The following is a 27,214-nucleotide window of genomic DNA, read 5'->3' on the forward strand; positions in this document are numbered from 1 at the left end:
TTTATTTCCTGTTCTCTGCACTGCCACTTTGCTACTGTAACACTGTGAATTTCGCCACTGTGGGACTAATAAAGGCGATCTTATCTTTTCTTATCTTATCTTATCTTATCTTTTATTATCTTATCTTATCTTATCTTATCTTATCTTATCTTATCTTTTATTATCTTATCTTATCTTTTCTTATCTTATCTTATCTTATCTTTTATTATCTTATCTTATCTTATCTTATCTTATCTTATCTTATCTTATCTTATCTTTTATTATCTTATCTTATCTTATCTTATCTTATCTTATCTTATCTTATCTTATCTTATCTTATAGTGATGTTCTTACAGAACAATAGCAAAAGTTTTACATATTGTAGCAAATATGCTTTGACGAATCATCACATCAAATTTACAATGTTGTTAGGTGGTGATTAAGATGGATTTGATTGGTTCCTGCATTTCACAGTAATGCATTAAAATTGTGGAACAGGGCACTGAGGGAAAAAATAAGCAAACAAGCACTCAGACTTATCAGCCCTCAAGTGAATTGTCCTTGGTCTTCTCAAAAAAGTTTTACTGACAGTATTTTTAATAATCATTGTAGCCAACACAGAGCATATTCCCAAATACAGTCAAGGTCATTTTAAAACACGAAGCACTTCAGTTTCCTTTGCTTGTAATAAATTGTCATATATTTTTCTGCACTGTTTTAATTGTGTAGCCCATAATGCCTTCGCCAGTGCTTTGTGTCTGCTCAGACTCTCTACCCTTCCAGATACAACTATTTCATTTACAGCTTTGTAAGAGTAAATACACCTTCATTCCAGTTGTCACTCAGAAAAACATCACATTTGAAGTGCCCTTGAGTTTAATTTAGGTTAAAACACTGTTTTATGTGTGAAATTAATTTCTGAAGTAAAACCTTTTTCAGAAACATCAGAAATGCTCTTATTTGTGGTTATTGTTGGTTCAAACTGGCCTGCTGATCCTGGTGTATACCAATATAAAGCTTTTTCCTCCTTCCATGTAATACTTTACAATAAGGTTTACATATGAAAAACCAAAAGTGTGTTAGTCTCTCCCTCAATACGTTTCCCATCTTGTCTGTGGCTCTTCAATTCCTACTGAAGGACTGTAGTTTTTAATACGTTTTACTCAAATAGGAGTAAACAGTGCATTTTTTTTAGGAAAGTATTTTCATCTGCAGTTTTTCCATTCTAATGAGTATTTATGGCAGCAGGACAGTTCATGTGGGACTGACTCAAAATGAACTACAGTGCCCTATGGTGTGGTTCATTGATGTGTTTTAATATTTTGGGAGCTGGAGCTCTCTGACACAGAAGAATAAGCCTTATAAGGCTTTGGCTACGTAAAAAACACTTGTTTGTCAGATTCATTCATTGCTGGTTTTAGTCTTCTCATGGGGGTTGTTGCAGAATATTGCCACACTTATCTTTGAAGTCAGTATCAATGCTCCACCAGCAGATGTCACTGTTATGTAACGTGGGTAACTGGTGTGCTGCTCAGTCTCCAGGACATCAAAATAGCAGTAAAATAACAACACCTGGCAGTATTTTATTAAAAGTATAATTTGACACAAACTCTGGTAATTATCTCTCTACAGAACTCAAACCTGAATCTGTTGCTGTGATAAACAGTAACCTGTGTAAACTTCAGGGCAGCACTGTTGTGGATAAATCCTACTCTGACTTCTAATGGTGTGTACTCATATTCTGAAATGAAAATCAATCTGTAAAGCTGCGTGTGAGAGTTAAATCAATATAATTTCATTTCCACTTGCACCTCCGCTGAGAGAAATACCAGAGTCTGACAGACTCCAGCTGAACAGACTGGCAGTGTTTTGTACCACAAACAGAATAATGCAAACAGAAGCGGACACCTGTGAATTTTTTTTTTTTCAGGATTATGGGATTTTCTTCAGCAGTTGTCACGTCTTTTTCTACAATTACAAATTCCATACTCCACCTCAGACTGCAGTTTAATTGTTTATCAAGCCTTTCCTTGATATCTACAAGCTTATGACCTGAAAAGAAACAAACTGGCATTGCCACTGTGTCCCTTACCTCCCTCCTTCCCCTCCTCTCCCTCAAGGTGACTCCTCCATCTGCACCCTCCCTGGTTTTGCCAATCCCTCTCTCTGTGCAGTTTCCATGATACAGTTACTGGGATCTGATTCCCTGCTCTTTTTGCGAGCTGCCACTATCTCACCTGTTTCCTTAGTTGTCCTGGAGCTGTGCACATCAATCAAAGCTCTGCACTGCTGCTTTGTTCCTTGTGTGTGGAAGAGAGTGCGGTAGGTGAGGAATCAAAGTTGCCTCTTTCTGGTCTCAGGCTAAGAAACATTTGATGGAAATAACATCTGAAGCAGTATATTGTTTACATATTTCTACAACCTGACAACACACCTGATCAGTTTTATTATTCCGTCCACATTTTCATCCCTTCTTTTTCCTGGTGGTTTCCTGAGGTGTGTCTTTGTACTGGCTTCATTTCACTGCACAGCATCCCCATTTTAATTACCCTCATCTTCACCCCACCTTGCGTCATTCTAAGTGTGTGTGTGTGTGGTGGTTGGAGGGGGGGTGGTTTGAGGAGAGAATATAAAAAATGAAAAAAAAAATGTAAGAAGGGCGGGGTGGGCTGTGAGTGAATGGGTGGCCTGTTTTGAAAAAGGCAGTGGAGGGGAGAAAGAAGAGACACGGAGAGTGAGATGTGAGGCAATAATACAGCTAAAATATACAGAGTAGTTTTTTAAACCCCCTTTTCTTTTCTTCATCAGTCACGATGATCAGTGTTCGTTCTGGCCTCTAGCATTCCTGACCCAGGCTTCGCTATGTCTGACACTTAGCAGTAATGGATGGGCGGTGTTGCTACCTGGTGGAGCTGGCGCCCGTACGCTAACACTGACAACCTTCTCTGTTTACCTAACAACACAGCAACCCACAGGCTCCACCACTTCCACCTGGGAGCGTTGCGGCTGTCCCTTCCTGCCATCACTCAGTTGTCTGGTGAAGGGTTGAGCCACTACAACGCAATTACACATTCATTTCACCCACAGCCAGCCAGCCAGCCAGGCTCCCCTCCCCCTCATTGCTCCCTCCCTGCTTTGCTCTGCCCCCCCCCCTTCATATCTCTGCAACGCCTGCCCTCGTCCACCATTTCCATCTCTACCTGATACGGCTCAGATTCTTTCCTTATACCTTTAACCCCCCCATCACCACCCTCTCTCATTTATACCCCTCTTTCACACTTTCCTGCACATCAGTGGTGGGCTCAGAAAAATACACAAAGGACAGACGCAGAGCTGGAGAGAGAGTGGGGAGGTGGAGGCCAAAGGGATGAAGATGAGAGGCGAGGTAAAAGGAGAAAAGCAGCATGAAATAGTGTGAAATGTGAGGGGAGGACAGGAGTAAGAGTGGAGTGGGAGGGAGGTAAGGTGTTGTGGATGGAGGACAGGGGGGTGAGTGGAGAGACTGGCTAATGATATATTGATTTGGCTGAGCCTGGGGCAAAGCAGTAGGAGTATGTGGGAGGAGGAGAATCACAGTTTGCAGATGTCTTAAAACACCTGGGTGGGATAAGTTTTGTTTATCGTATGCTCATACTGAAGGGAAGAGAGGCATAACTCCGAGCATCTGAGCCAGGCTTACACTTATTTGAACAAAAACAAGATTCATATTTCAACCTTGTTATTGCAGCGCTTGCATCTAAAGAGTCATTTGAAGGGAATTTTAATTTGTTTTTATGTCGGAGAAACAATAGCTCAGCTGTCAGCCTGAGCTCTGAGCTAGAACAGAATAATATCAAAGCTTCTGGCTATAAAAGCAGGCATTTAGACGGCGGACAGTCATCAGGGATCACATTAGGTGAGATCACTAAGGGGGGGAGAAGGTGGGATGGAGGGGAATTAATGGGATTTTGTACATTTTCTCTTCATAATGTGTCAAGGTGTGCATGTGTGTCCATGCACGCGTGTCCCTGTGGGCAAGTGGGTGAAAGATGCTTATATTGATTATTAAATACATTTCTTGGTGAATGATGCGGTCTTTATTGATTGGAAAAGTCACTGAAGATAAAGCATCATGATAGGAAAACTGCCTGGGAATAACATTGGAATCTCACAGCTGAAGTCGTCACACAGCCAGCATGTTTAAAATGTTTAAATCTGAGGTAATATATTAATTCAGGTAATTCATTTAGCTCTCACTGAACCTGTGTTAATTCAATATTCTACATGACTGCTGCAGCAGCGCCATCCACCTTCGTGTTGTGCTAATGCGACACCAGGTGTCTGCCCATGCTGTTATATGGGAACTTGTGTGTAATACTGTGTGTCTACAAGCTGAGACAGGGGCTGCAGCGAGCATTCATTCAGGCGTCTGAGATAAAGACTCCAAATTGTGGTCTCTGTATTAGCACTCAAATTAATTAGGCCACTCTCACTAAGCCTTCCTCCTCCCCTACGGTACCGTGGTAATCACCTTTCCCTTTGGAAAATTCGAATGAACACCCACTGCACTGCTTTTGTGTTTCCCTCACTCAAATCCCTTTGTTTCTCCACCTGCTGCATCGCCTCCTTAACCTAACTTTCCTTCATGCTCTCTTCGCCCTCACATCTCCCCCCCTGTTTTCACTTTGACTGTCTCTGATTTTCTTCCTTTGGTCATTGCATTTTCTTTTACTGCAAAGATGCCACAAGCAGGTTTCAGCAGGTTCCATATATTAGGCGATATACACTGAAATCTGTTTGGCCCCACTCTGCTTCACATTTATTACCGCTTTACAGGTAAGATGGGGCTGATCCCTTGCCTCCCACTCCCTCATTTACCCCTCACCTCCCCTTTACTCCCCTCTGCCCAATCACTGTTCTGTGCAAAGCCTGTTATGACATGATAGCATAGCACAGTGAGAATTGGGAATAGAGGGTACAGAGTTATGATGAGTGAGGATTTGAGAATAGTGTTGGGTTGACATCAGGGAATAACACCCCTCCCATCCCTGCCCTGTCTGCCCGACGACCATGAAAAGCCATTAATTTGTGTGAGAGGACTAACATGTCCCACATGCCAGTCAGCTTCCTGTGATAGACAGAGAATTCAGTTCTTTATACTGCTCAGCAACACTCAAGTGTGTCTGCTTGTCATTGTTATGTACATGGCGTGCAACAACTCCCTTTTTGGCTGCACCTCTGTTTTAAACATGATGCATTTAGTCAAAGTCTTAACTGAATGGTTTCTGCTTTCTTACACTAGTTCGTCAAGGTTGATGTCAATAAAAACATCAGCATGAAGAACAAAAAGTTCCTTAAGAGAAAATGCCTGTGACTTGTTTTGCAGTTTATTTCAATGCATACAATCAGTATACAAATAGATTAAATTAAGTTAAAACAGAAAATTAGAAAAGGCAATAAAGGTAATAAAAAGTAATAAAATATATAGAAAAAAATATATAGGAAGAAAATATACATATATTCCAAATAAACATTACAATTACAAACAGGAACTTGGTAACTTAGATAGCTTGGCCTTAAAGTCATATCAATATAGCTACAATATAGGTAGTGTGATGGCCAACTTGGCACTGCGGTAAATGGTTTAAGAGTAGTGACAACAACACAAGTATGCATCAAGAGTAGATAGTATAGTGGATAATGTGTTTTTGTTTTAAAGAAAAAAACGAGCTTCATCAAACTATAAGAATCCAATTTGATTTTTTTTGTTAGAGTAAGGTGTTCACTATTTTTTTTATAGCAATCTAACCAAGTTCCTAACTGATTGTAAAGATATAATGTGTGGCCATATTTCCACCAAGGGCATGGATTTGAGTAGGAACATCAAAAGCCCGTCTTCTCGGTCCTTTTGAACAAACTGCTAGAGAGACGGCATGGTTTGAGGTACATCAGATGGTACACAACATGGTATCATCAGCATAAAAAACGCACATTGCAGGTCTTAGTTGGAAAACAGGTCGTCTATTATTTATGTATAGAATAAATAGCAGGGGGCCTTGTGGTAATCCTTGTGGGACACCTTCATCAATCTTTTGGTGTTTTCATTTGAAACCAACGGCATCAGAAGTCTGAACTCTACCAGCAAGATGTGCTTTGAATCAGCTGTAAGCAGAATCATAAAAATCCACAGATAACAAAATGTTGTGATTAGCAGTAACAAAAGCCTCGAATAGATCTGCAAAGAACACACCACAATGTGAGCCACAACAACCACGTCAAGAAAACACTGGGGATAAGTGTGTATTTGCAGGAATAGATTAGCAGCAAACTGTCTGCCCTCATGAACTCCCTTGATATACATCACTGACTCCTGTCTTGAGCCTGTTTTCCTCAGCCAGTTAATTAACGAGTCTGTTTCTGCTGACCAAAGTCTCCTCCATTCAGCTACGATTAGACAGCGCTAAGAGTTGCTCCTTCGTGGAGTGCCTCTCCTCTCAGCTGGTTTTCCTTTTCTTTCATTCTTCAATTTATCCGTCTCTCCACAGTCTATCTAAGTCCCCATCTTATGCCACCTCAGTGTCACTCTGAGGCAGCTGGCCCTCGCCGTTCCCTCTGTGAAATAGCTTTCACACACAGCGACTTCTCTGGAATGTGAATGAAGGCGCTGCGAGGGGCCGCTCTCCATTACCTGCCAGTCATCACCCTTGCTATGATATGGCAGTCATGTCACGATGAGGACACACACACACACACACACACACACATTGCATGCACACACACTTGTGTGCACGCAATAGGACAAAACACAAAGTATACCTCTTGCAGCAATGTATTATATACTGGCAGACTTCTCAGAGCAGTAAATAAATAATGAGAAGGCTGTTAAAATTCTGCCAGTATTCCATTGCTCTGCTGCTTTCAGCCGCCTGCCTCTCTCTAAAGAAAAGGAAGGCCACACTAGAAAGAAAAAGGCTGCTCCTTTCCTGTTCCTTCTGCCCTCTCCATCCCTCTCTTCAGCTCCTCTACTTCTCCTTCTCCCCTTGAAAACTTCTCTCTCCTGAGTCTCTGTCAAACGCTGCTCTTACTACCTTCTTTTCCTTTCACTTGTGTATTTTCCACTGATATTTATGGCATGCAAGACAAAAACTCGTAGTTCTTCCCCCTCGTGCATTTTGGTGATGCAGAACATGGCACGTTGTCTTGTGGAATATTACAGGAACACAAGGATGTAAAAGTCTTTCAGCTTTATGTGAGATCACTGGAGGTATAGTAACCTCAGACCAGAGGTGGAGTTCAGTGGAGAAATATAAGGGCAACATACTCCAGGCTACATGCCCTTTGTCTAGGTGGCAGAGAAAAAAGCACAAGAATCAGCAGTGGGTGATTTTAAACGACAGGAGCTCGTATTTAAGCTGGAAAGAGATCATGACAGCAGCTGTACGATTAGGATCTGTCTGCCTAAATGTGATGACCTCTAGTTTTCTGTCCTGTGGAACAGGCAGTTGATATTTCATGAGCATTTCCCCACGACACTGACCTTTTGCGTTGAGATGAAGATCTAAAGCAGACAGATTGGGGCTGAGTGATGCACGAGTGCAACAGATAACAAGGCAAGAAGATGACTGTCTGTCTGTGTGTGTGTGCGTAAGTAGGTGATAAGTATGTAGGGGGCATTAGGTATTAGTGGCTCTGCAGCATTCTGAGACGGGCTAAAATATGTGTAAGTCTGTTGAACTGGACACAGTCACCATGAAATCCTGTTTCAAACCGGATTACAGCAAATATCGCAAGAGGGGAGGCTGAAAGTGTGTGTGTGTGTGTGTGTGTGTGTGTGTGTGTGTGTGTGTGTGTGTGTGTGTGTGAGAGAGAGGGAAAGCAGCAGATAAACACACAGAATAAGTGACACAGTGTACAGAAGTTGCCCTTTATTTCATGGCAGCTGATAAGTAACTCTCTCGGATGTAGCGGAGAGAGAGCTCAGGCACATGAAGATGGAAAAATAGGAAACTGAAAGGTAGAAAATTACAGTATCCCCAAAGAGGAAGGTCAAGCTCGAGTGTGGTTGCGTACTGTAAACAACATTTTTCTTATCGTGTTGATATTGACACCTCTAATCCTTTCCGCCCCGTGGACTACCTCACTCCTCCAGCCCTGAGGTACTTGGCAGAGGCTCTGCAGTAAATGTGCCGTTGAAGCCCTTTTTTAAATTGAAAATTAGCAAGTGAGCGGTGTTCTGAGTGTGAGCGCAGAGTTGAGCAGGGAGAACAAGAGAGAGGAATTTTACTCACAAATGTCTCCCAGGCTGGGCCCATACTTGAAATAAAATGTCTCCATATGCCTCCGCCTCAGCAGGTCATTCTGATTACTGCAGAAAACTGTTGTTCCACCCAATCTCTGCCTCTCCCACACAGTCATTTGCATTTTCTCTCTTGGCTCTCCTCCATATCTTTCAATTCATCCTGTCACACCTGTTATTCACTTGTTTCTCCTCTTTCCCCCCTCCTGCCCCCCCCCCCTTCTTTGTGGCAGTGCAGAATCTCATCTAAATGCACAGCCAGTCATGAGCTCTCTACCTGCTTTGGGCATTTTTACTGGTATGAAGAAGTGCAATCATCCCTGTCAGTCTAAGCACTTTCTCATAACAGCCCATGGTGATCCAGAATTGCTCGAATGCCATGAGATGAATGAAATCTGGAGAGTGCAAAGCACGTCCACCTTCATATTCCATTCACTTTTATGTAGCTTTCCTGGTTATCTTGTCCTGTCCTGCTCAAACAGTATGCACAGGCTTTCCAGTGCTCGCTCTCTTGCCTGCAGACAAGCAGAGAGAGGCAGGGGAGAGGAGAGAGCAAGGAGGAGGGAGAGGGTAGCAAATGAGCTGTGGGTAAAAATTATGGGGTACTAGAAAAGAGAGCAGTAGCCCAGCCCTGGAAATGGAGAGAAAGAGGGTGGGGGTGAGACAGAGAGAGGGAAAGAGAGAAAGATTATACAGTGTAAAATCCAGAAGAACACAGCTTTAATGGTAGTGCAGCGCACAGATCAGCAGGCTCCTTCACCGCCGGGGACCAACCGCTTTTTGTGTTCCCCTGGCTGCAGTGGGGGGAGTGCATTTACCGTCGCGCCCAAGGGGAGAAGCCAAGAAGTATCCTCCAATCAGCCGTTAGTGATTTCTCTCATCTTGTGAGGCTGCTGATGGTGATTTATCACTGACCTGAGACAGGCGCTGCGCTCTGTAGTCACCTGGAATACTCACCATGGTTTTTATTTCTTTTCTTAAACACAAATACCCTCCTGTGGATATTTCCAGCACAATGACCAGAGGACAAAAGGAGGATTAAAATGGACTTACACACTGCCAGTCTTCAATTTCCTTTTTTTTCCTCTCTTCTGCAGATTTAAGATGGACTAACTTTTGCAGGTGCATTTGCTCCATACCAGGACGTCTTTTTTATTACTCACTGCTTTGACAGAAGTATACAGGCATTTTTCAGAATATTTTATTCTGGAAGCATGGCAAGCAGGGGACCCTCCTGCAGTCATAATCATGTAGGGCTGATACTCAAGTAGACAGAGGTATATGGTGATGCACAGGGGATGGAGGTGGAGAGAGGGGACGACAGCTGAAGCACACCTGCCTGCTGAGCTTGTCAGACACCCTCACTGTGGCTTGACTAGCGCCTGCTTTGACTACCAGGTTGTCTTTTAACAAGTTATCATGCTTCTCACTGAGGTGGCACAAGTGTGTGAGTGTGTTTGTGTGTTGTTCACGTTAGAAGCCAGAGTTTGGGATTACACTGCCTCTGGAAAGGATACAGGTGTAGTGGAGCCTTGAATGAGGATTAGCAGCTCTTACACCTTGTCAGTGGCGGCACACAGGGCGATGGACCTTTCAGACAAGACTCTCAAGCTACGACCGTGCTGACAGTTATCAGCTGGAGGATTAAAGGTAAAGGTACAGCTGACATGATGAGAGTCAGAGGGAAATCATAGAGACAGGGGAGACTGAGGCTGATCACAGAGCGAGTTTGAATACAGGAACAATAGACTGGGAGTGTTTATAATAGCAGAAGGACAATTAAAACATTAAGAGAATGTGTTGAGAGTCAGTAAATATAAAGAGTATATCCACAGGTTTATTAAAAAAATCCTGCTGATCTAAATTAAATTACTGGCTATAAAAAAAATCTAATATTGATGGTACTTGTGATAAACAATCCGGATTTCCCCGATAACCTTGCAAACACAAAATCCAATTGATCCATGAGTTGGTTTGATATTGATTTCTCTACATGGTCACGCCAGAGTCTTGTCTGATCTCTGCTTAAGAGGTCACTAATTTAATTATAATCCATCACTCGGTCCACGCCTGGAGTAGCCAGACAGAGTGCTGAGTGTGTCATTGCTTAGAGAATCAATGGTCTGATAGTTGTCATGATATCTAACAACAGATGAACTCCTGCTGCTGTCTACAATAATAATCTATGGAAGTTAGATTCTGGGCGTGTTTTGTTTACATGTGTTTTAATATTTGAAGAGGCTGTTTGAAAAACGACTCCTCCACTGATGGCAGTTCTGCTGACAGTTACAGGAAACCTGGCAGGTTGTGTGTGTAGTAAAGCTTGTAGTTGAAAGGAACATGTGTCGTTGTCTGTCTTGATGCGTGTGCAGGTGTTTTTTTGGGCTTGTGTCCCCAGCACACAGCTTATCTTAGCTGCACAGCAAGGGCTTAAAGATCCTATAGCTAATGGTGTAATGGGTACTACGTTGCACCACCCAGCCTTTCCCACTTCTCCACTCGGCAAGTTAAATTAGGAGATACTTGTAAGAATGTACCGAGGAGAGCAGCTGAAGAGAGTCCTGACAGGAGAAGTTATCTCAGTGTACACACTCAGCAATCCTTCAGCGATCCTGGAAAGCAGAGCTCAGTAGGTGGGAAGCTCAGTGTGGGAGTGAGGAAAGCAGGAGAAAAAACAGGACTGAGGCAAACTCTGCTTTGTTTGCAGCTGACTTGTTCAAAGGGCAGTGCTGAAAGTCTGCTGTTTGGAGGTTTAGTGCTGTGAGGGAAACACTCAGGAACGGCACTGGGGAGCTCAGTTAGAGTTCTGCTGGGGAAACCTGCTCTACCCTGCTTTTTTCAATATTAGAGAACAAAACAAGCACAACCGTATAATCATTTTTGACCAGTCACCAGATAAATGTTGATTTGTCTGAAACAACTGCCTGATCTTTTTAATAACACATGCACAAGCCTTAGGACTCTCACAACAGTTGGCTGATATACAATAGTCCAGAGATGAGACTGAAGTGAACCTGGATGAACTACAAAAGCACATTAATGTAAACAAGCACAATGTTTTGCCTGCAATGGAGACAGAAAGAAACAAGTGGTCTTGGAGGTGGTCTGAAACTTTCTCCTCTTTTACATGTACTCTGGATTATAACACTTGAATTGTGAAGAAGAAGAAGAAGAAGAAGAAGAAGAAGAGTGACACAGCCAATTGAACTGTGTATTTGTCACTGGCAGGGATGTGTTGTGTGTTACTCTGAGGAGGAAAAGTGTAATATACCACAACACTGCGAATGAGGGTGGGGCTCTCCCACTGCCACAGACAAAGACCTTGATAGAAAGAGTCCTGCTGTGAGATCTGGTCATCTGGAGCAGTTTTTTTGGACCTGCACGGTCCAGCGCTGTGTCAAAAGTCACAATGGGGTGCAACATGTGTGTGGTTCAAAAGCCCGAGGAACAATACAGGGTCATGTTCCAGGTGAGCGCTCAGTCTCCTCTCCCCTCTCTCTCTTTCTGTCTGAGTTGTTTTCATTTCTCTCTTTTGAGTCTTCAAGCAAAAGCGTCTCTTTGTGTCTTCTCCTCAAAGTCTTTTTTGTTACTATCTCTTAACTCGGCCCTTTCTTACAGTGACGCTGCTGAATGAGTCACATTGAAAACACACCTCATGATAATGCACATGATTCTGTCTGCAGAAGAAATTAACAGAATTTAATCATGTCGACAGACTCATTTACCCCAAATCATTCACATAAGAAATTCCTAATAACTAGTTTTTACCCTCAAATACATTTTACATTCATCAACCCCTGTTATTTATACATTTATATTTATATTTAAATATATTAATGGAAATACAAGCATCATCAGTTAGTTTATGAAGAAGTTAAAGTTACACATTTGTATATATTATTGGGTAATTAGAAACATGATAATGATATTATATAGAGCAATTGATTAAATTAATGAAGCGAATCAAACCATTGAATAAATTAAATGTGACTGATGGATTTAATATAAGCTCCAGATCATGTGACACATCTCACCTCTGTAAAAATCTACCTTTTATTGCCACATTTGTTCCTGTTTGTGCAGATTTTACACAAATAAATTAACCTAGTGCTGCCGGGCTATTAACTGCTGTATTGAAATAGTCATTCAGTGATGATAACTCCGCTAATTATGATAATGATACTTCACAGTGATTACCATGATTATGATCAGAGCTGTGATACATTGCATAAGATTGAGAGATATGCTGGCGTGGAGAAAGTAGAGTGGTGCAGAGCCACAGAGGCAGCAGGATGGATGGGTTGTTAAAGCCGGGCTAAAGTGTTATGGGAGAGAGGGGTTGCCACGGTTACAGCCTCAGCACCACCTGCCAACTGGGACCACAGACTGTATGTGAGTAAGCTCATCTGGCTGTGCAGCGCCTAAGGAAGCTCCTGCTCGGCGACTCCATGATACACATGGTGACCGAAATAAGTCCCATGCTTACTAAGCGTGAGCAGTGATCAGCACTCATGGGTATGCAGTGCAACACTTTTAGTATCTGTGGCACCAGAAGCCACAGCTGGGTCTCTGTCGCATGTTGGAGTCGGGGTCTGGGCCAGTTAACTGGGCTGCATCTGGTGCCAGAGGCGATGCCAAGAGAGAGGAAAACGTGGAGGCCAAAGAGAGGCACGGTAATAGGTCGAGCCGGGAGATGGAGTCAAATAGGAAAATGAAAGAGAGAGGGAAAGTCAAACTGTTTTTCTTTCTGCTGTTTGCCCTCCGATATCAGAGGTAATTGACTTGAGCGCTTCATTGAGCAGGTGTGAATAGAAAAGGCCTGAATGACTTCACAAACATCTCAGGTGGAGCGCAGGAAGAAAAGGAGCGAGTCGGTGTGTGCTGCCTGGGATGTGATCATAAAACCAGAGCAGCGCCATCATTCCATAATCAGTGACCTTATCTAACAGGGGTCAGCAGTAATGACACCGACCGCATGCAGGTCATTGTCTTTTAAAGTGGAAATCAAATTATTCCACTGATCTGGTGATGTGAGGTCAACTGCGCCTGAAGGTTGTGTCCCTAGAAGTCTGTCAGCCCAGAAGCACTTTCAGCTCTGTCAGACAGTTCCTGCACATGCTTTCCAGACGGGTGTGCCCATGAGTGGAGCGAAGAGTGACCGGGAGGAGACGTATGTATGATTTTAAGCATGCAGAGGACCTGTCATGTTCTATGCAAATCCACTGTAGGTGTGGAAGGTGGTAGATCAGATATTTTGGGGTGGTCTGCATATACTGTGGTCTGGAAAGCCTGAAACGACATCGCTGGCTGCGAGCAGAGAAGCATGAGACATGAGAGAACAAACGCAGATGGAGTACTGAACCAGAGCCAGAGCCCTTGGCTGTGAGAGACGTTGACTAGCGCACTGTAATGAGGGTATATTCACTGAAACCTGGAGGTCTCATATAAGAAGCATGAGCTGGCGTCTGTTAAACTGTGAAAGAAGTGAGAAATGTATAAAGAAAAAGATCCAAAATACTAAAGGCGGTTGAGAGGTAATCACAGACAACATGTTGTTTTGTCCATGAAATTCAATCTCGGTTATAACATGTAATGATTACAAACACAGCAATTCTTGCTGTGCAGATGGCTGATTAATCCAAAGATCATGCCAAGCAAAAGATGGAGGAGCCCAATCATAAAAAAAAAAAAAAGATCATCATTAAAAAGGACATAATTACATTTCCGTCACATTTCGTGGCTTTCCAGGCTGTGTATTTTCCCTATAGAGGTTTGCAGCTTTGAGCTGTTTTTCTTAACTAACGTGTATAATTAAACCTTCAAATTAGATGCATTCTACTAACTGTGTCTGTCTTTAGACAATAAATACAGCATTAAACAGCTTACAGCTACACCAGGCTGGAAAACCAGGCCGTTAAATTTGACTTTATCAAAACACTTGCTACTCTTGCCAAAGGAATAAAACTCATGCATTAAACATCGGGCCTCTGCTTCACATACGCTCCACGCTGGTGGTTGGTACACACCCATCGGCATCTTTCTGATCAATTCTGCCTCCTATATGCTTGGAAAAGGCATATTGTTGCTAGTATGATGAATTACACACATTATTGTGAGCAAGATATTGCATTTTGAATGCATTTTACAAAATACCTGACACACACACATACACACGCAGTAAACCTAAGCCCCTCCACCCAGCCCTTCAGCCGCTCCTTTCTTTTTCTCTCCCCTGTCACTGTAAAGCAGGAGGCTGTTTCCATGGCAACCGGCGTCATTAAACAAATCCAATGTGGTTTTATTCACAATGACATGAAGAAACACGCTGACAGTCACAAGAGGCAAAAGAGACGAGGGTCAACACAAACCAACGACCAGATGATATTAGCTGGACAAGTGTGTGTGGATGACACAGACGCCTGAACACACATGCAAACATGGAGGTGGACAAAATAATAGAAACACATGTTAATATAATGTGGTGGAACAAATTGGCACCACAAGCTAGTGTCTCAACAAATCACATTACACTGAAAGTTTATGTGCGTTATAATGTCATCTGTTCCTGTTATTTTGTCCACTCTCCGGTATTTGCAGGTAATATTGTCATTGCAAATTATTTTTACGATATAACAATATTCCCAAATATTGTTTCCCCCTGTGTTCTTTCTTCCCTATTTACCTCCCTGTATTTGGCATCTATAAGCAGTTAATAAACATACAATAAATCCAGTACAGTAATCACACATCATCATGTAGTTATATTTGTAGTTTGTTAATGTGCAATATTTTCAACAGTTTTAACTTTTCTTACGAAGATGTATTTTATAAAACCTATATTTTACAGTCATTCATTATCTGTTTATATACTACTTCACAGGAGGAATTAAAGTTTCTGATCAATATAGTCTTAAAAAGACATTATGTCTACATTATAATGACTTATAAAGCATTTGTTTATGTTTATACACGGCTTGTAAATTCTAAATTCCACTGTCTTCTGTTTCATTTAATTTCCAGTGGTGCAAAAAAGAAACAATTAACGGTGGTTAATTAGGTCAGCTGACAGACTGCTCATTACCTTTTGGCTCGTCAGCTTCTTTTTATGTCAAGAGTGTGTCTGTTTTCTCAGGTGAAGTGCAGGCTGGTGTGTATAATGTGTGTGTCTGTGTGTGCCGGGTTCCTGCTCTTTCCCACCTGCAGACTTCTGACACATGTGACTGACACCAAGACGAGACAAAAAGGAGAGGATGTCACTCTCATCTCTCCTTCAATAGCAGAGGAGTGGAAGAAAAAAGAGGGTGGAGGGCGTTATTGTAAGGTCATGCAGCCTGTGACATGTTACCTTTTTCCCTTTGAGAAACAGTGAAGTGTTACGTACTTAAATTTTATAATCTTTCACACGCTCTCTCAGACCTCCTCGCTGCTCCACCATCACCACCACAACAATGCATACAAGCATATGAAGAATGTATTGCCAAATTATGCATATTTATAGACTCCACGCTCCCACTGAGATTTGTTAGCTTCCTCACCCTCATTTCAAAGAATGTTCGAGTTGCTTTTACATCAATATCTTCCCGTTTTATAATAGGCTTGTATATTTAAATGAGCTCGCTGATATCAAACAACAGGGGTTATAGCCAGAGTAGGTCAACTCCGTCTCCAGATTAATTGATTTTCTGAGGAGGTGACTGCTCCAGCCTTCAAAGCATGAGAGATGAGAAAAATCAATTACCGAACAAGTGGAATTCAATATGTTAGGTGGGGGCAGGTATCGGTCGTGCAGGAGCTTCTGCACAAACACTGTGGAAAGGCACAAAATCTGAGCTTGAACAAAACCCTGTGTTGCTGGGAGCAAATGATTTAAAGAGCAAACTTCAGATTCAGACTGTGACTGTTTGTGTATTTTTCATTTAATGTGCAGCCTATTACTGTGGAATTAGTCGTCACCCTCCCCGGCTTTTTTTTTTTTCATCTCAGCCTGTTGTACAGCACATGAGATTAATTTGCTTTTTAAAGGGCTTTCAGATAAAAACTAATTATGCATCAACCACTTAAATTCAACATCAGCTTCCATTGTGCATGTGTTTACACGCGAGTACTGAACCCAGAGCCAGGTTCACTCCCTATTTACATTTACATTACATTCCTTGAAAGCTTGTTTTTCTACATTTCTCCTGCATCATTAGCCTCTCCTCACCTCCCATTCTCTTCTCTCCCCATGCACTCCTTCCGTGTCTCTCTCTACACTTTGAACTTTTTGCATCCCTTTCATCTCTACCCACATTTTCCCCCATCTCCACCCTCGGCTCCGCAGCCACTGATACCACCACCGCCCACTCCCTGCTGTGAATTTGGATGCTATGCTGTTTTCTTCAGTATTTCAACTCAAATTTTGAACACAAATGTACAGAATAAGGATGGAGTCTGGGGATTGGGTGTGCACTCGTAGTATTACTTGCATAGCTTGTGTAGCTTATAAACAGCAGCTGTATGTAATGACCTACTAACCCAGAGATAATAAAGAACAGCACGTGTAAGAGCGTAATGGATTCTCCATCAAGTCAGAGGCGAAAAGCTGTCTAACGCACCACAACCATTACCCTGCATGAAGTCGTCTTCAAAGCAATCTCAGCACCTCTCATTGATAATGAATGAGAAGCCCCCCACTCTCCTCTCTCTCAGTATTCATATCTGTCACTCATGACCATGGAGCAGCTTCCTATTAGCCCCTCTCTGATCCTGCAGAGTTTGGCCATGAGCACAAAATGCACTACAGTGAGGAATGTTAAGGTGCGTTTTTCTCTAATCTAACAGGCAAACTAGATTGTGTTAATTCCTACATCACCAACAGGCCATGTAGAGAGGTAGCGTCTTATTTGTCTCCAAGTGAAGAAGCTCATTAAGAGGGACAGCAAGATTTATGAAGGAACATTAGTGTGAGGAGGGACATGCACACACAAGGAGATGGACTGGCTGAAATAGATGGAAACAGAGGAGTGTGGGTTTTCATCTCCAGGGAAGGGACGGAGAAGACAGAACTGCTGAGGCAGCACAGCGAAAGAAAGCCAGAGTCTGGAGAAAACAGGGGGAGGGAGTGAAAGCAAGAGTGAGCATGGGTCGAGAGAGGGTGAGAGAACAGGAAGGGAAATGAATGTAAGCATGGAAACACAATGGCAAAGGAAGAAAGATAGAGGGGTGGTTGTGGTGTGGAGTGGTAGCGGCATGAGAGTGAACCAAATAAAATTTAAAAAATAAATAAATAAAAGGGTGGCGATGGATAGACAGGGATTGAATGTGGCAAGAAAGTTTTTGTGCTTGGCTGCACAGGAGAACATTGATTTGACATGCAATTACTGGAAGGGAGTGGGAGTGGAAGAATGAAGCAGGGTGGTAAAGATGTGGAGAGTCGCAGACAGCCAAGGTCAGCGACTGTGTACAACGTGAATGAAACTCTACAAAGGGTGTCTGGCTCTGACGGAGACTCTCACTGGCTCATAAACATCATCATGTTACTCTCTGTCTCACATGTGATCAAACCAAGAGAACTGTAAGAATATGTGGTAGCTATTAAAAAAGTCATAGGAAGTCTTCTATGTAACTTGGTGAATGCTGCAGAAACACCGGAGCATTTAAAAATGTGGGGGAAACGTAGAGGAATGGTCCTGCATTTAATTTTGAACACGACTGACTGTCTACAGCCATGTGAGGCTGTTCTTAAACACAGCAGTGCTAACGTGCTAATGTTTAGCAGGTATAATGTTGACCTCCAGGTTGACTGTTAAATTAGTTTAGTGTGTTTGCATGCTAACATTTGCCAATTAACAACCTAGCCCTGGTTTATGTCTCTCATTCATTAGCATTAGCATGTTCCTACATTCAGGTCACGGAGATAACGACCCTTGAGTTAACGACCCGATGGTTAACATGCTTATGTTGTTCTGAAGGTATTTTCAGAATCATCAAACATTTATTAAAATATTCATTCATTCATTCATATTAACATTTTTAACCCAATTTTTTTTAAGGTATTTCACAACCTTCTGGATTTTTAAAACATTAATTAATGTATGCTAATACATGAGATGCACATATTGCTGCTAAAGGCAACCAAAGTATTGAACAAATTAAAAATTTGATTTGCTTGTGGCGTCAGAGGAAATGTCAGTGGATCACAAAGGTCGTTAGGATTTATCTTCTGGGGACCATCAATGTCTGTATCAGATTTCATGGTAGTCCATGCAATAGTTGTTGAGACTCTTGTCTGGATCAAAGCTAAAAACTGTTTTAAATAAGCTAGGCTACTGACTGAATCTTTCCTGCTGATTTGACCAGGACTGTTTTCAGTTCAGACACCCTGAAGTCAAACCCCTGTACTGTTTTGATTTATTTTCAGTAATCTTTCATTTTTAAAACCTACGTTCTTTCTTGTTGTTCGGACCAGGAGTGGGGGGAGAGCAGGTGAAACACTTCATATGCTACAGGACTGCCATAGGACTTTTAGACTAGGCAACAAAAAGACTGGTGATACATATTGTGTTTCTGACAGCTATTTACACTGTATATTTCAGAACTATTTAAATGAACTGTCAGTGTCCACAGAGAGTTGGAGGGAAAAAAAACAAATATACTGTGTCTGAGCCAGAAATGTTTTATTACTCCCAATCAAAATGACTGAAAGCGTGATGCCCCAGAACAAATTATATTACAATCATTTTAAGTGATGCTCCCTCTGCTTCACTCAGTTAAGATGGCACAATGAAACTAGCTTCTCCAGAATATTGATAAGTTTTATCATTTAAATACATTTGCAGAGAGGAACCACTTCTAATTCACACACAAAGAAAAATGAGTGCTCAGTAGAACACAAGTGCCCAAAACTACAGTACAATACAAAGGAACCTCATTTTCATCTGTGTGACCATTAACTTGAATTTCCTCTTTCCTCTTGGTGCTTTCCTTTACAAAAAAAAACCCTTCACAACCGACCCTTAACGCTTTACAACCACTCCCAGTGGTAATTGCTTTCTTTCCTTCTCTCCACAGAAGGGTCATATAAGCAACATGCTGTGCTCTTTCGATGCTGATGGTCGATTAAAGGTCTTAGTATACAGCTCTCTGCTCTGCTGCTTCATGTGATGTGGTGTTGAAACCTTTTTTTTTTATATATATATATATAGTTTCTGTGTTCCTATAGAAACACCATCAGCCCTGTGGTAGTTTAAACACACTTATATGTCTGCTGAACCGTTTTTTTTTTTCTAGTTTTAATTTGACTAACTTGACCTCAGTCCCTTTTCATGTTAGGTGTGTAGCTGTAGCCTCCCTCCTGTTCCCCGTGTTTAACTAACCTTGTCTGTCTGATAAAACTGCTGATGTGTGTCCGTCTATCCTCCCGTCTTCCTCTTCATGTTATTCATGTCAGCACCTTTCTAGTTCATCTTGTCACCACATGAAACACAGTTGCTGCCCATCTCCATCTATATCTTGTGTATTTTGCAGCTTCTCTGTATCATGTAGGTGAAACTAGATGTAATTACTCTCCTTCTCTTCTTCTTTTCCTCTTCTCCTCCTGCTGCTCCACTGTTTGATCTTGACTGTTTTGGTTTTCCAGGTGAATGGGAAGGAGCTGTCCCGTCTTTCTGGGGACCCCACTCTGGACATACGGGACCCCGTGCTGTCCAACATACTGAGGCGAGGGGCCCGCAGACGGGCAGGCCTTGCAGGGGCTCCTGGAGGATTAGTACCAGTGACCATGGGCATGGCCGACTGTGTAGACAGCTGCACCCAAACAGACATCAGCTTCCAACATATGTTGACTCTGGGCAAGAGCAGCCAGCATCCCTGTGGAGCTCCACCCCCACCCGACCCTCCGCCGTCCCCTCCACTACCACCGCTACTGGAGCCATATCTACTCAATGAACTGTGAGTGGGCGTAGAATAATAGGCCTCTGCAGCATGTCTAACTGTCAGACCACAATTCATTTGCTGTTTTGGTTGTAGTCCATTCCCTTCTGTTCACACATTTGAAGTTTTTCACTTTCAGTTTTCAGTTACTGAAATATTACGTCCTGAATATTCTCATCCTCAGCTTTATAGAGCCTGTATACTATGATCCCACTGACTACTTCGATATCACTCAGCATGAAGTGGACAGGCAGGACGAGCTGGAGTATGAGGTGAGAGCCCATTAGCTACTCAAACTCTGGTACAGAAAGCCGCCCCACCATTCTCTGTCTGACATCCTCTAACTTTTCTCTGACTGCACTAGGAGGTGGAGTTGTATAAGTCTCGTCAGCAGGATAAACTCGGGCTGACAGTGTGTTACAGAACCGATGATGAGGAGGACCTGGGAATATACGTAGGAGAGGTGAAGACAGTGTTATGAAATTGAATTTTCAATAAATCCTCCCATTTTTCTTCCTACTCCAAAACAAATCCTTCTTCTTTTTTTTCCCCAGGTGAACCCGAACAGTATTGCTGCAATAGATGGCCGCATCCGCAAGGGAGACAGAATACTACAGGTGCAGGTTTCCTCAACAGTATACTGCCCTTATATGCTGTTACTGCAACAATGAAAGCATTATTATCACTACTACAGGGTTGTTTATCTCTACATGACAACATTTAAACCAACAAAACACTTTTTAGACCTAACCCTAAAAGTTTTATACATAACTTTTTGACCAGTTATGTAATGCTCTAAACTGAAGTCTTAGATAACCCCTGACCTACAATAGAGCTGGAGCCAAGTCACTTTTAATACAGCCTTATTAAAGCAAATTGCTTATAGAGCAGCATTTATTCTGAATGCTTTCATAAGAGTTTGAATATCATTACCCAAGCTTTTACACTAAAGAGAGATTTTTTTTTCCAGAGTTGAATTCTAAAGAAAAACCATTTCCTGAACTGAGTGATTTAATTGAATCTAGCTTTGGTGGAAAGGCTCTTATATTATCTGACATTAGCTCAATTTTATTCCTCTCTTTCTGTGGCAGATAAATGGAGTGGACATTCAGGACAGAGAGGAGGCGGTAGCTATTCTCACCAGAGAGGACAGCACTAATGTCTCCCTGCTCCTTGCACGACCCGAGATAGAGGTGAGGAAATTGGATATGCAGTCTTCAGGGAGCACTGCAACGCTCAGTCTGAATACTGACCTAAAAAAACATTCCTCTCCCTTTATCTCCCTTTTTATGTAGAAAGGAGTTATTTTACACCCCTGGATGTATGAGGAGAGAAAAATTAAGAAAAGAAATTGGGGACATGAGAAAGAGCATGGTTCTCTGCTTTGTCCTATCCTGCGAGCTTACTTGTGTAAGGAGGCAGAAAAGCAGAGAGGTGCAAAAACATGATGAGAACACAGATACTGTGAAGAGAGAGGCAAAGACAAATAGAGCTTGTACTCACAGTGCTAATGTGGCACCGTTCTGTTTCCCTCAAGGTCACTCTTCCAGCAGATACGAGGGCATTGTAACACACACCAGGTGCCCCTCAATAACACACCTCTGCCAAATTACTTGTAAACACACAACTTGACACATGTCAACCCGACAAAATGGGGTTTCATTGCATACTGTTGTAAAAATGTGCTGCAGACGGAGACGCACACAGACACAGCGTATGTGTGAATACAAAGAATCTGTATGCTGGCTGCATTTGTACAGAGCTAGAGGGCAGATTTAAAAGGCACTCATTAAAATGGTCTAAGTCAAAGACACACACACACACACCATACACAAATAACCTCACCTCTGTTTAAATTCGTCCTTGTATTTGGAGAGATGAGCTCAAGTAGTACCTGTGAAGGGCTGACAAGATTTATACTGCTAAGCCATGGTCCCACATTAAGATTCAAGGGAGAGAGGGCAGGACGGAGAGTCATCAGAGGGAAATGCACAAGCAGAGATTAAAGCTTGATCTGTGGTCTTGGGGGAGAAAGAGAGAGAGGTGAAGGGGTTGTTGAAGAATAAGAATGAAGATGAAGCTAATCAATACTCCATCTTGCAGTCTGCACACAATTCACATTCGAATCAAACCAATTAGCCAAGATAAACTGTGCTCTGAGGAGTGAATTGTTTACTAATTTGAACACAAGTATTTGCATTATATTTGATCAGCTTCTGAGTGGATGCCAATCAAAACAATAAAGTAAATAGATTAGAAACAACAACAGTTCATATGAAAAATCAAGTACTATTCATCTTTAAAGATTGGATCCATCTGTATGGATGAAAAATACGAAACAAATCTTCTTCATCAGGTAGATCGTGTTTAGATGCACCACTGTTAGAAACAAAGTGTTATTTTATTTCATTGACCTGTCTTTCGATGAAAACTAAAAACTATTGCAGTTAAAATCTCACACTGCTCTGACTCCATCTAGTGACAGAAAGTAATACTGCTCTTTACCAACAGTGAAGAAGTGTCCTGCAGACAACATTGAAACTGCTGTAATCAGTAGTTTTACACTAACAATGGATCAAATGACCAGGTTTAATGTGAAAGTGATGAACCCACAGTGATTAGGCAAGGGCCATCTGGAACATATAGAAGAAGTCCTTTATTCCCTCTACCATAGAGGCGCTGAACACAAAATGAATGCATCAGGGAACACTTATTATTTTGTTATTTTAGGTTTCACTCTTGAGTATTTATGTGACCTATCTACCCCTGCTTGGTCATTTGCACTACTGGCTGATGTATATGTTGTTGACATACAAAAGGCCCCACACCGCTGCTACACAAGAACAAGTGCCACAGATTCAAAGGGACACTTTTGTAGTTGTTTTGCCTCTTTGAAGTCATTTTCAGTTGCTTCATAGTCATTAAATTTACTTCCCAACAAGAAATGTCACTTCAAAACAGACTGTGTCCAGTAGGCCTGTTCATTAATCTGACCATGCCTGCCCCCAAGTGGCCAAAAAAATTAGTAAATGCAAGTTCAAACACACAAAAATTATGTTTCATAAAAGATAAACTGTTATTTGAATAGCACATTCTAATACTTCTCTAATTGTTATTTCCTTGTCTTTTAACAACCATGAACTTGACACTTCCACCAATGCCACCTTCACCTGTCAGAATGACAACCAGTTGGACCCAGATGAGCTGGACCTGGAGCCACTGGACAATGCTGTCCATCTGCCCAGCAGCCACAGAATGAGGAACAGCACCTCAGTCCTGGGTGCTGGACCAGGCGGTGTCGCTGGTGGAGGTTTACTAGGCAGTCATGGTCACTCAATGAGCAGGGACTCACCTGATTTGCTCCAAACCGTGTTGAGCAACAGCCAGGAGCTGGACAGTGGGGTGGGCCGTACCGATGAAAGCACCCGCTATGAAGAGTCATCAGAACATGACCTCCTGGGAGACGACCACACTAGTGCCTCCAATACAAACGCCACCAATACACCTGGCAGCATGCGCAAGTTTTTGTCTGGTAGAGGGGACACTCCACCCTTGCTGCACTCCCAGGACCTCCAGTTCAGTACTGACTCCCTCTTAGGGCTGGACTGTGTTAATGGGGGAGGGTTGGAACAGGTGGAGCGACTGGAGAGGGCCTACATGGCAGATCCTGTGAGGATGATGATGCCTGGGTTGACTGAAGAGGAGTGTGATAGGTACAAAGAGCTCCTGGAAATCAAGTGTTACTATGAGAAGAACAGTAACGCTCTGCTGCTACTGGGAGACCAGGGGCCAGAACAAGAAGAAGGGGGTGTCCCACTGGATGTGAACAGGAATGAGAGCCTGACGCAGCACGAGATGGCCCTTCTGGAAGAGGAATTGCGCCACTTGGAGTTCAAGTGCCGTAATATCCTGAGGGCGCAGAAGATGCAGCAGCTGAGGGAGCGTTGTCTGAAGGCTTGGCCTCTAGAGGACAAGAATGGAGCAAGTGCAGGGGCTGGAGTAGGAGCTGGACGCTTGGACATTAGCAATACTTTGGTGAGTGAGGAGTCCTGTCACCATGCTCTGTCAGATATCAATGAGCTTCCGGAGAGGGAGCGCTCAGATAAAGACAGTACGAGTGCCTACAACACTGGCGGAGAAAGTTGCAGGAGCACCCCTCTGGTCAATGACCAGTACCCTTCACACTCTACACAGAGCCTGGAGGGAGGAGAGTCCCTTTGTTCAGCAGGTATGCAGCTTCCAACTTCCACTAGGCAGAGAGAGAGAGGAACCAGGGCTGAAAGAGGGGATGGGGTACAAGCGAACTTAAACCAACCCTACTCTCATAATCACAGAAAAGCAGCTGAGGCCAAGACATCCAGCCCCGGAGTTAAAGTTAGGTCTCTGTCCCGGGATGGAGGAACCAGAAGGGGCTCAGATGGAGGGATGAGACGCAACCCCAAAGCCAATGGGACAGCAGAGAGGTCTGGTGGACGCAGTGCAGAAAACAGCCCTTACCTGTCCCGTCGTCATACTGACACAAAGCCGCCTCACCGCTACCTGAGCTGCATGCAGCTGAGGTCTCCCTCCACCTCCGAGCAGCTTGGTGGTCTCAGAGAGACTCCAAGAGAGGGCAGCATGGAGATTGGAGGCGATGCCAGCCCGATGAGCTTGGGAAGCACATGTAAAGATGTTGCCCAGGTCCCAGTTGCAGTACCCTTACCCCCCTCACTGCTGCCTGCCTCCCCTCGTATGGAGTGGAAGGTGAAGATCCGCAGTGACGGATCACGCTATGTGGCCAAACGGCCTGTGAGGGATCGCCTCCTGAAGGCACGTGCCATGAAAATCAGAGAGGAGCGCAGTGGCATGACGACGGATGATGATGCTGTGAGTGAAATGAAGATGGGCCGTTATTGGAGCAAAGAGGAGCGCAAGCAGCAGCTGCTGAAGGCCCGTGAGCAGCGGCGACGTAGGGAGTTCATGATGCAGAGCCGTCTCGACTGTCTGAGGGAGCGTGAGAGGGACCAGGGCAGTGGCGGTGGACAGCAGGGGGTGGCACACCAGCAGGAATCCACCTCCATCCTGGAGCTTTGCCACCGCAGGAGCATGAAGAAGCGCAGTCGCAGAATCCTGGACAACTGGATCACGATACAGGAGCTGCTGGCTCATGGGACCAGGTCTGCTGATGGGAAGAAAGTCTATAACCCTCTGCTTTCTGTCACCACAGTCTGAGATAAAGTGGGACAGAGAAAACAGCCCTTACCTGTCCTGTAGAGAGTTAGGCAGAGATAATAAAGTGCCAAAATGTTTTGATAGTCTCCTTCAGTACACCTTGGCACAAATATTTGTCTGTAGGGACTGCAGCAACACACAAGTCCGTGATGGTAATTTAAAGTAGCATACCTTATGCACAGGCCTGAAATGTTAGGATTGGAGAAAAGCTCATGACTGAGACTACCAGGGTTTGTGTCCATTATCAGTCAGAACACACAATTTTGTCACACTGAAGATGCATTTCAGAATCACAAATTCAGATTTACAAGTCATAAATTTCAGAAATTAACAACAGTACATTTTAATTACATTGCATTCCTCTTAAAGTTTGTCTGGCTGAATGGATCTAAACCAGTCAGAAAGATGCTTTCCACCTATTTTCACATGCTTTACCTCTCACATGTGAGGAAATGTGATTCTTTTATCGTACATAGAAACTTCTCAGCTTGTCAGATTCGAAATCTGAATGTCTCAGTCAGTGCACAAGACAAAAAAGAAGCATGGAGGATGGACAAGTGGACAGACTTAGAGACATAAGGTGGACACATTAGCATTTTTTAAAAAACAACACATTGAGAGAGCCCAGTTAAAAAGCTGTAGCAAGAAAAAGAAACACGTCACCATTTGAAATCTCTTGTTACATAAAGAAGAAATGCGGTGAGAGATGGCACCACCTGCTGTTTAGCCCTTAAAGAAGTGGTGCACAACTGAAAAGTTATCTTTGCAAAAGTGGGGCTAAGAACCAGGGAGCTGTGAAAACACTATGAGAAAAAGCCACTTCTGTGCCATAGAGCTGTATATTTAATGTCCATGAAAGACTTTTGACTAAGGACATTTTCAAAGCAACATTGTGTGTAGTTACTACATTTCCTTCATTCTTGCAACGCTCATGTACAAATGCTCTTTTGTTTTGACAGAGGAAATGCAACATCATTGTCAGACCACAAAGACTTTTTGATAATGAGGGGCTGAGCGGTGCCTTCGTCTCAGGCACATTTGACTGTATAGCACAATTTTCAAAGCAAAAACACTGAAAAAAACTATGAGAGTAAACACTGAAGCACAGAGTAACTGACAGGCTTGCTGTTTTTCTTTTTGAAGCAAAGGCACATTGTATCATACAAAGCACAGAAAACCTTCAATACTGTTTCAAGGGACAAACTATCAAATCCCTTTTCTCCACTTGTCAGTTCAAAACGTCCTTTTTCCAGACCAGTAAGTTTTGGTCAGTATGCAATTTAATTTATTTCAGTGTTGACTGTGAACAAGGTTATTTGATTGCAAATAAAGATTATACCTGGCTATTACAGAAGTTAATTGGGTGTGCAGCTACATTAATTGTGGATTTTTCTAGACATTTCCCATCAATCCCAAACATGATTCAGAGGATTTTTGCTTTTTTTTAAAATTCCGGCTCAGAACAAGCCATTATATTGCTATCCAGAAAATAGCTAGAACGATAATAGCCAAGGTTGGGGTAACTGATTTATAAACAAAAGCTGATTTTTCCATTTGGCTTACGTGCATGTTTGATATTGAGGCCGATTTTTTTCCATCTATGTACAAACGAAAAGCCTTTAAACATACTGTAATTGTGGATGTCTTTCTATGAATCTGCTTATAGCATAGAGAAAAAAAAAACATGGTGTATTTGTTTGTTCAGTATTGTGATGTCCAGTGTCTGCCATTTTACAGTGAAAGCTTTTCTAAATAAATGCTGTGATCATGAAAACTGTTTTGTGTCATGTGTCAAGATTTTAAGAATTCAACATGACAAAATCCACAATTGAGCTTTAG

At 42.7% G+C, this 27,214-nt stretch overlaps 1 protein-coding gene across 3 annotated transcripts in view; it reads left to right on the forward strand.

The window, feature by feature from the left end:
* Positions 1 to 27,149, forward strand: part of LOC139620948 (PDZ domain-containing protein 4-like) — a 27,930-nt gene extending 781 nt beyond the window's left edge. The window contains exons 1-8 of one of the 3 annotated variants that reach the window (XM_071477036.1): positions 8,539 to 11,723; positions 19,304 to 19,357; positions 19,872 to 20,182; positions 20,349 to 20,436; positions 20,529 to 20,627; positions 20,719 to 20,781; positions 21,256 to 21,357; positions 23,342 to 27,149. In XM_071477036.1, the coding sequence (XP_071333137.1) occupies positions 11,664 to 11,723; positions 19,304 to 19,357; positions 19,872 to 20,182; positions 20,349 to 20,436; positions 20,529 to 20,627; positions 20,719 to 20,781; positions 21,256 to 21,357; positions 23,342 to 25,375 (2,811 nt within the window). In that variant the 5' untranslated portion in view covers positions 8,539 to 11,663 and the 3' untranslated portion in view covers positions 25,376 to 27,149. Of the gene's footprint in view, positions 1 to 8,538; positions 11,724 to 19,303; positions 19,358 to 19,871; positions 20,183 to 20,348; positions 20,437 to 20,528; positions 20,628 to 20,718; positions 20,782 to 21,255; positions 21,358 to 23,341 lie in introns of those variants that run through there. The other 2 variants (XM_071477037.1, XM_071477038.1) reach the window with 2 other exon arrangements.
* The last annotated feature ends 65 nt before the right edge of the window (positions 27,150 to 27,214 follow it).

Source organism: Trachinotus anak, unplaced genomic scaffold (genome assembly GCF_046630095.1).
Source record: "Trachinotus anak isolate AG129_WGS33_773 ecotype Australia unplaced genomic scaffold, CSIRO_AGI_Tana_v1 ptg000004l, whole genome shotgun sequence".
Lineage (NCBI taxonomy): Eukaryota > Metazoa > Chordata > Actinopteri > Carangiformes > Carangidae > Trachinotus > Trachinotus anak.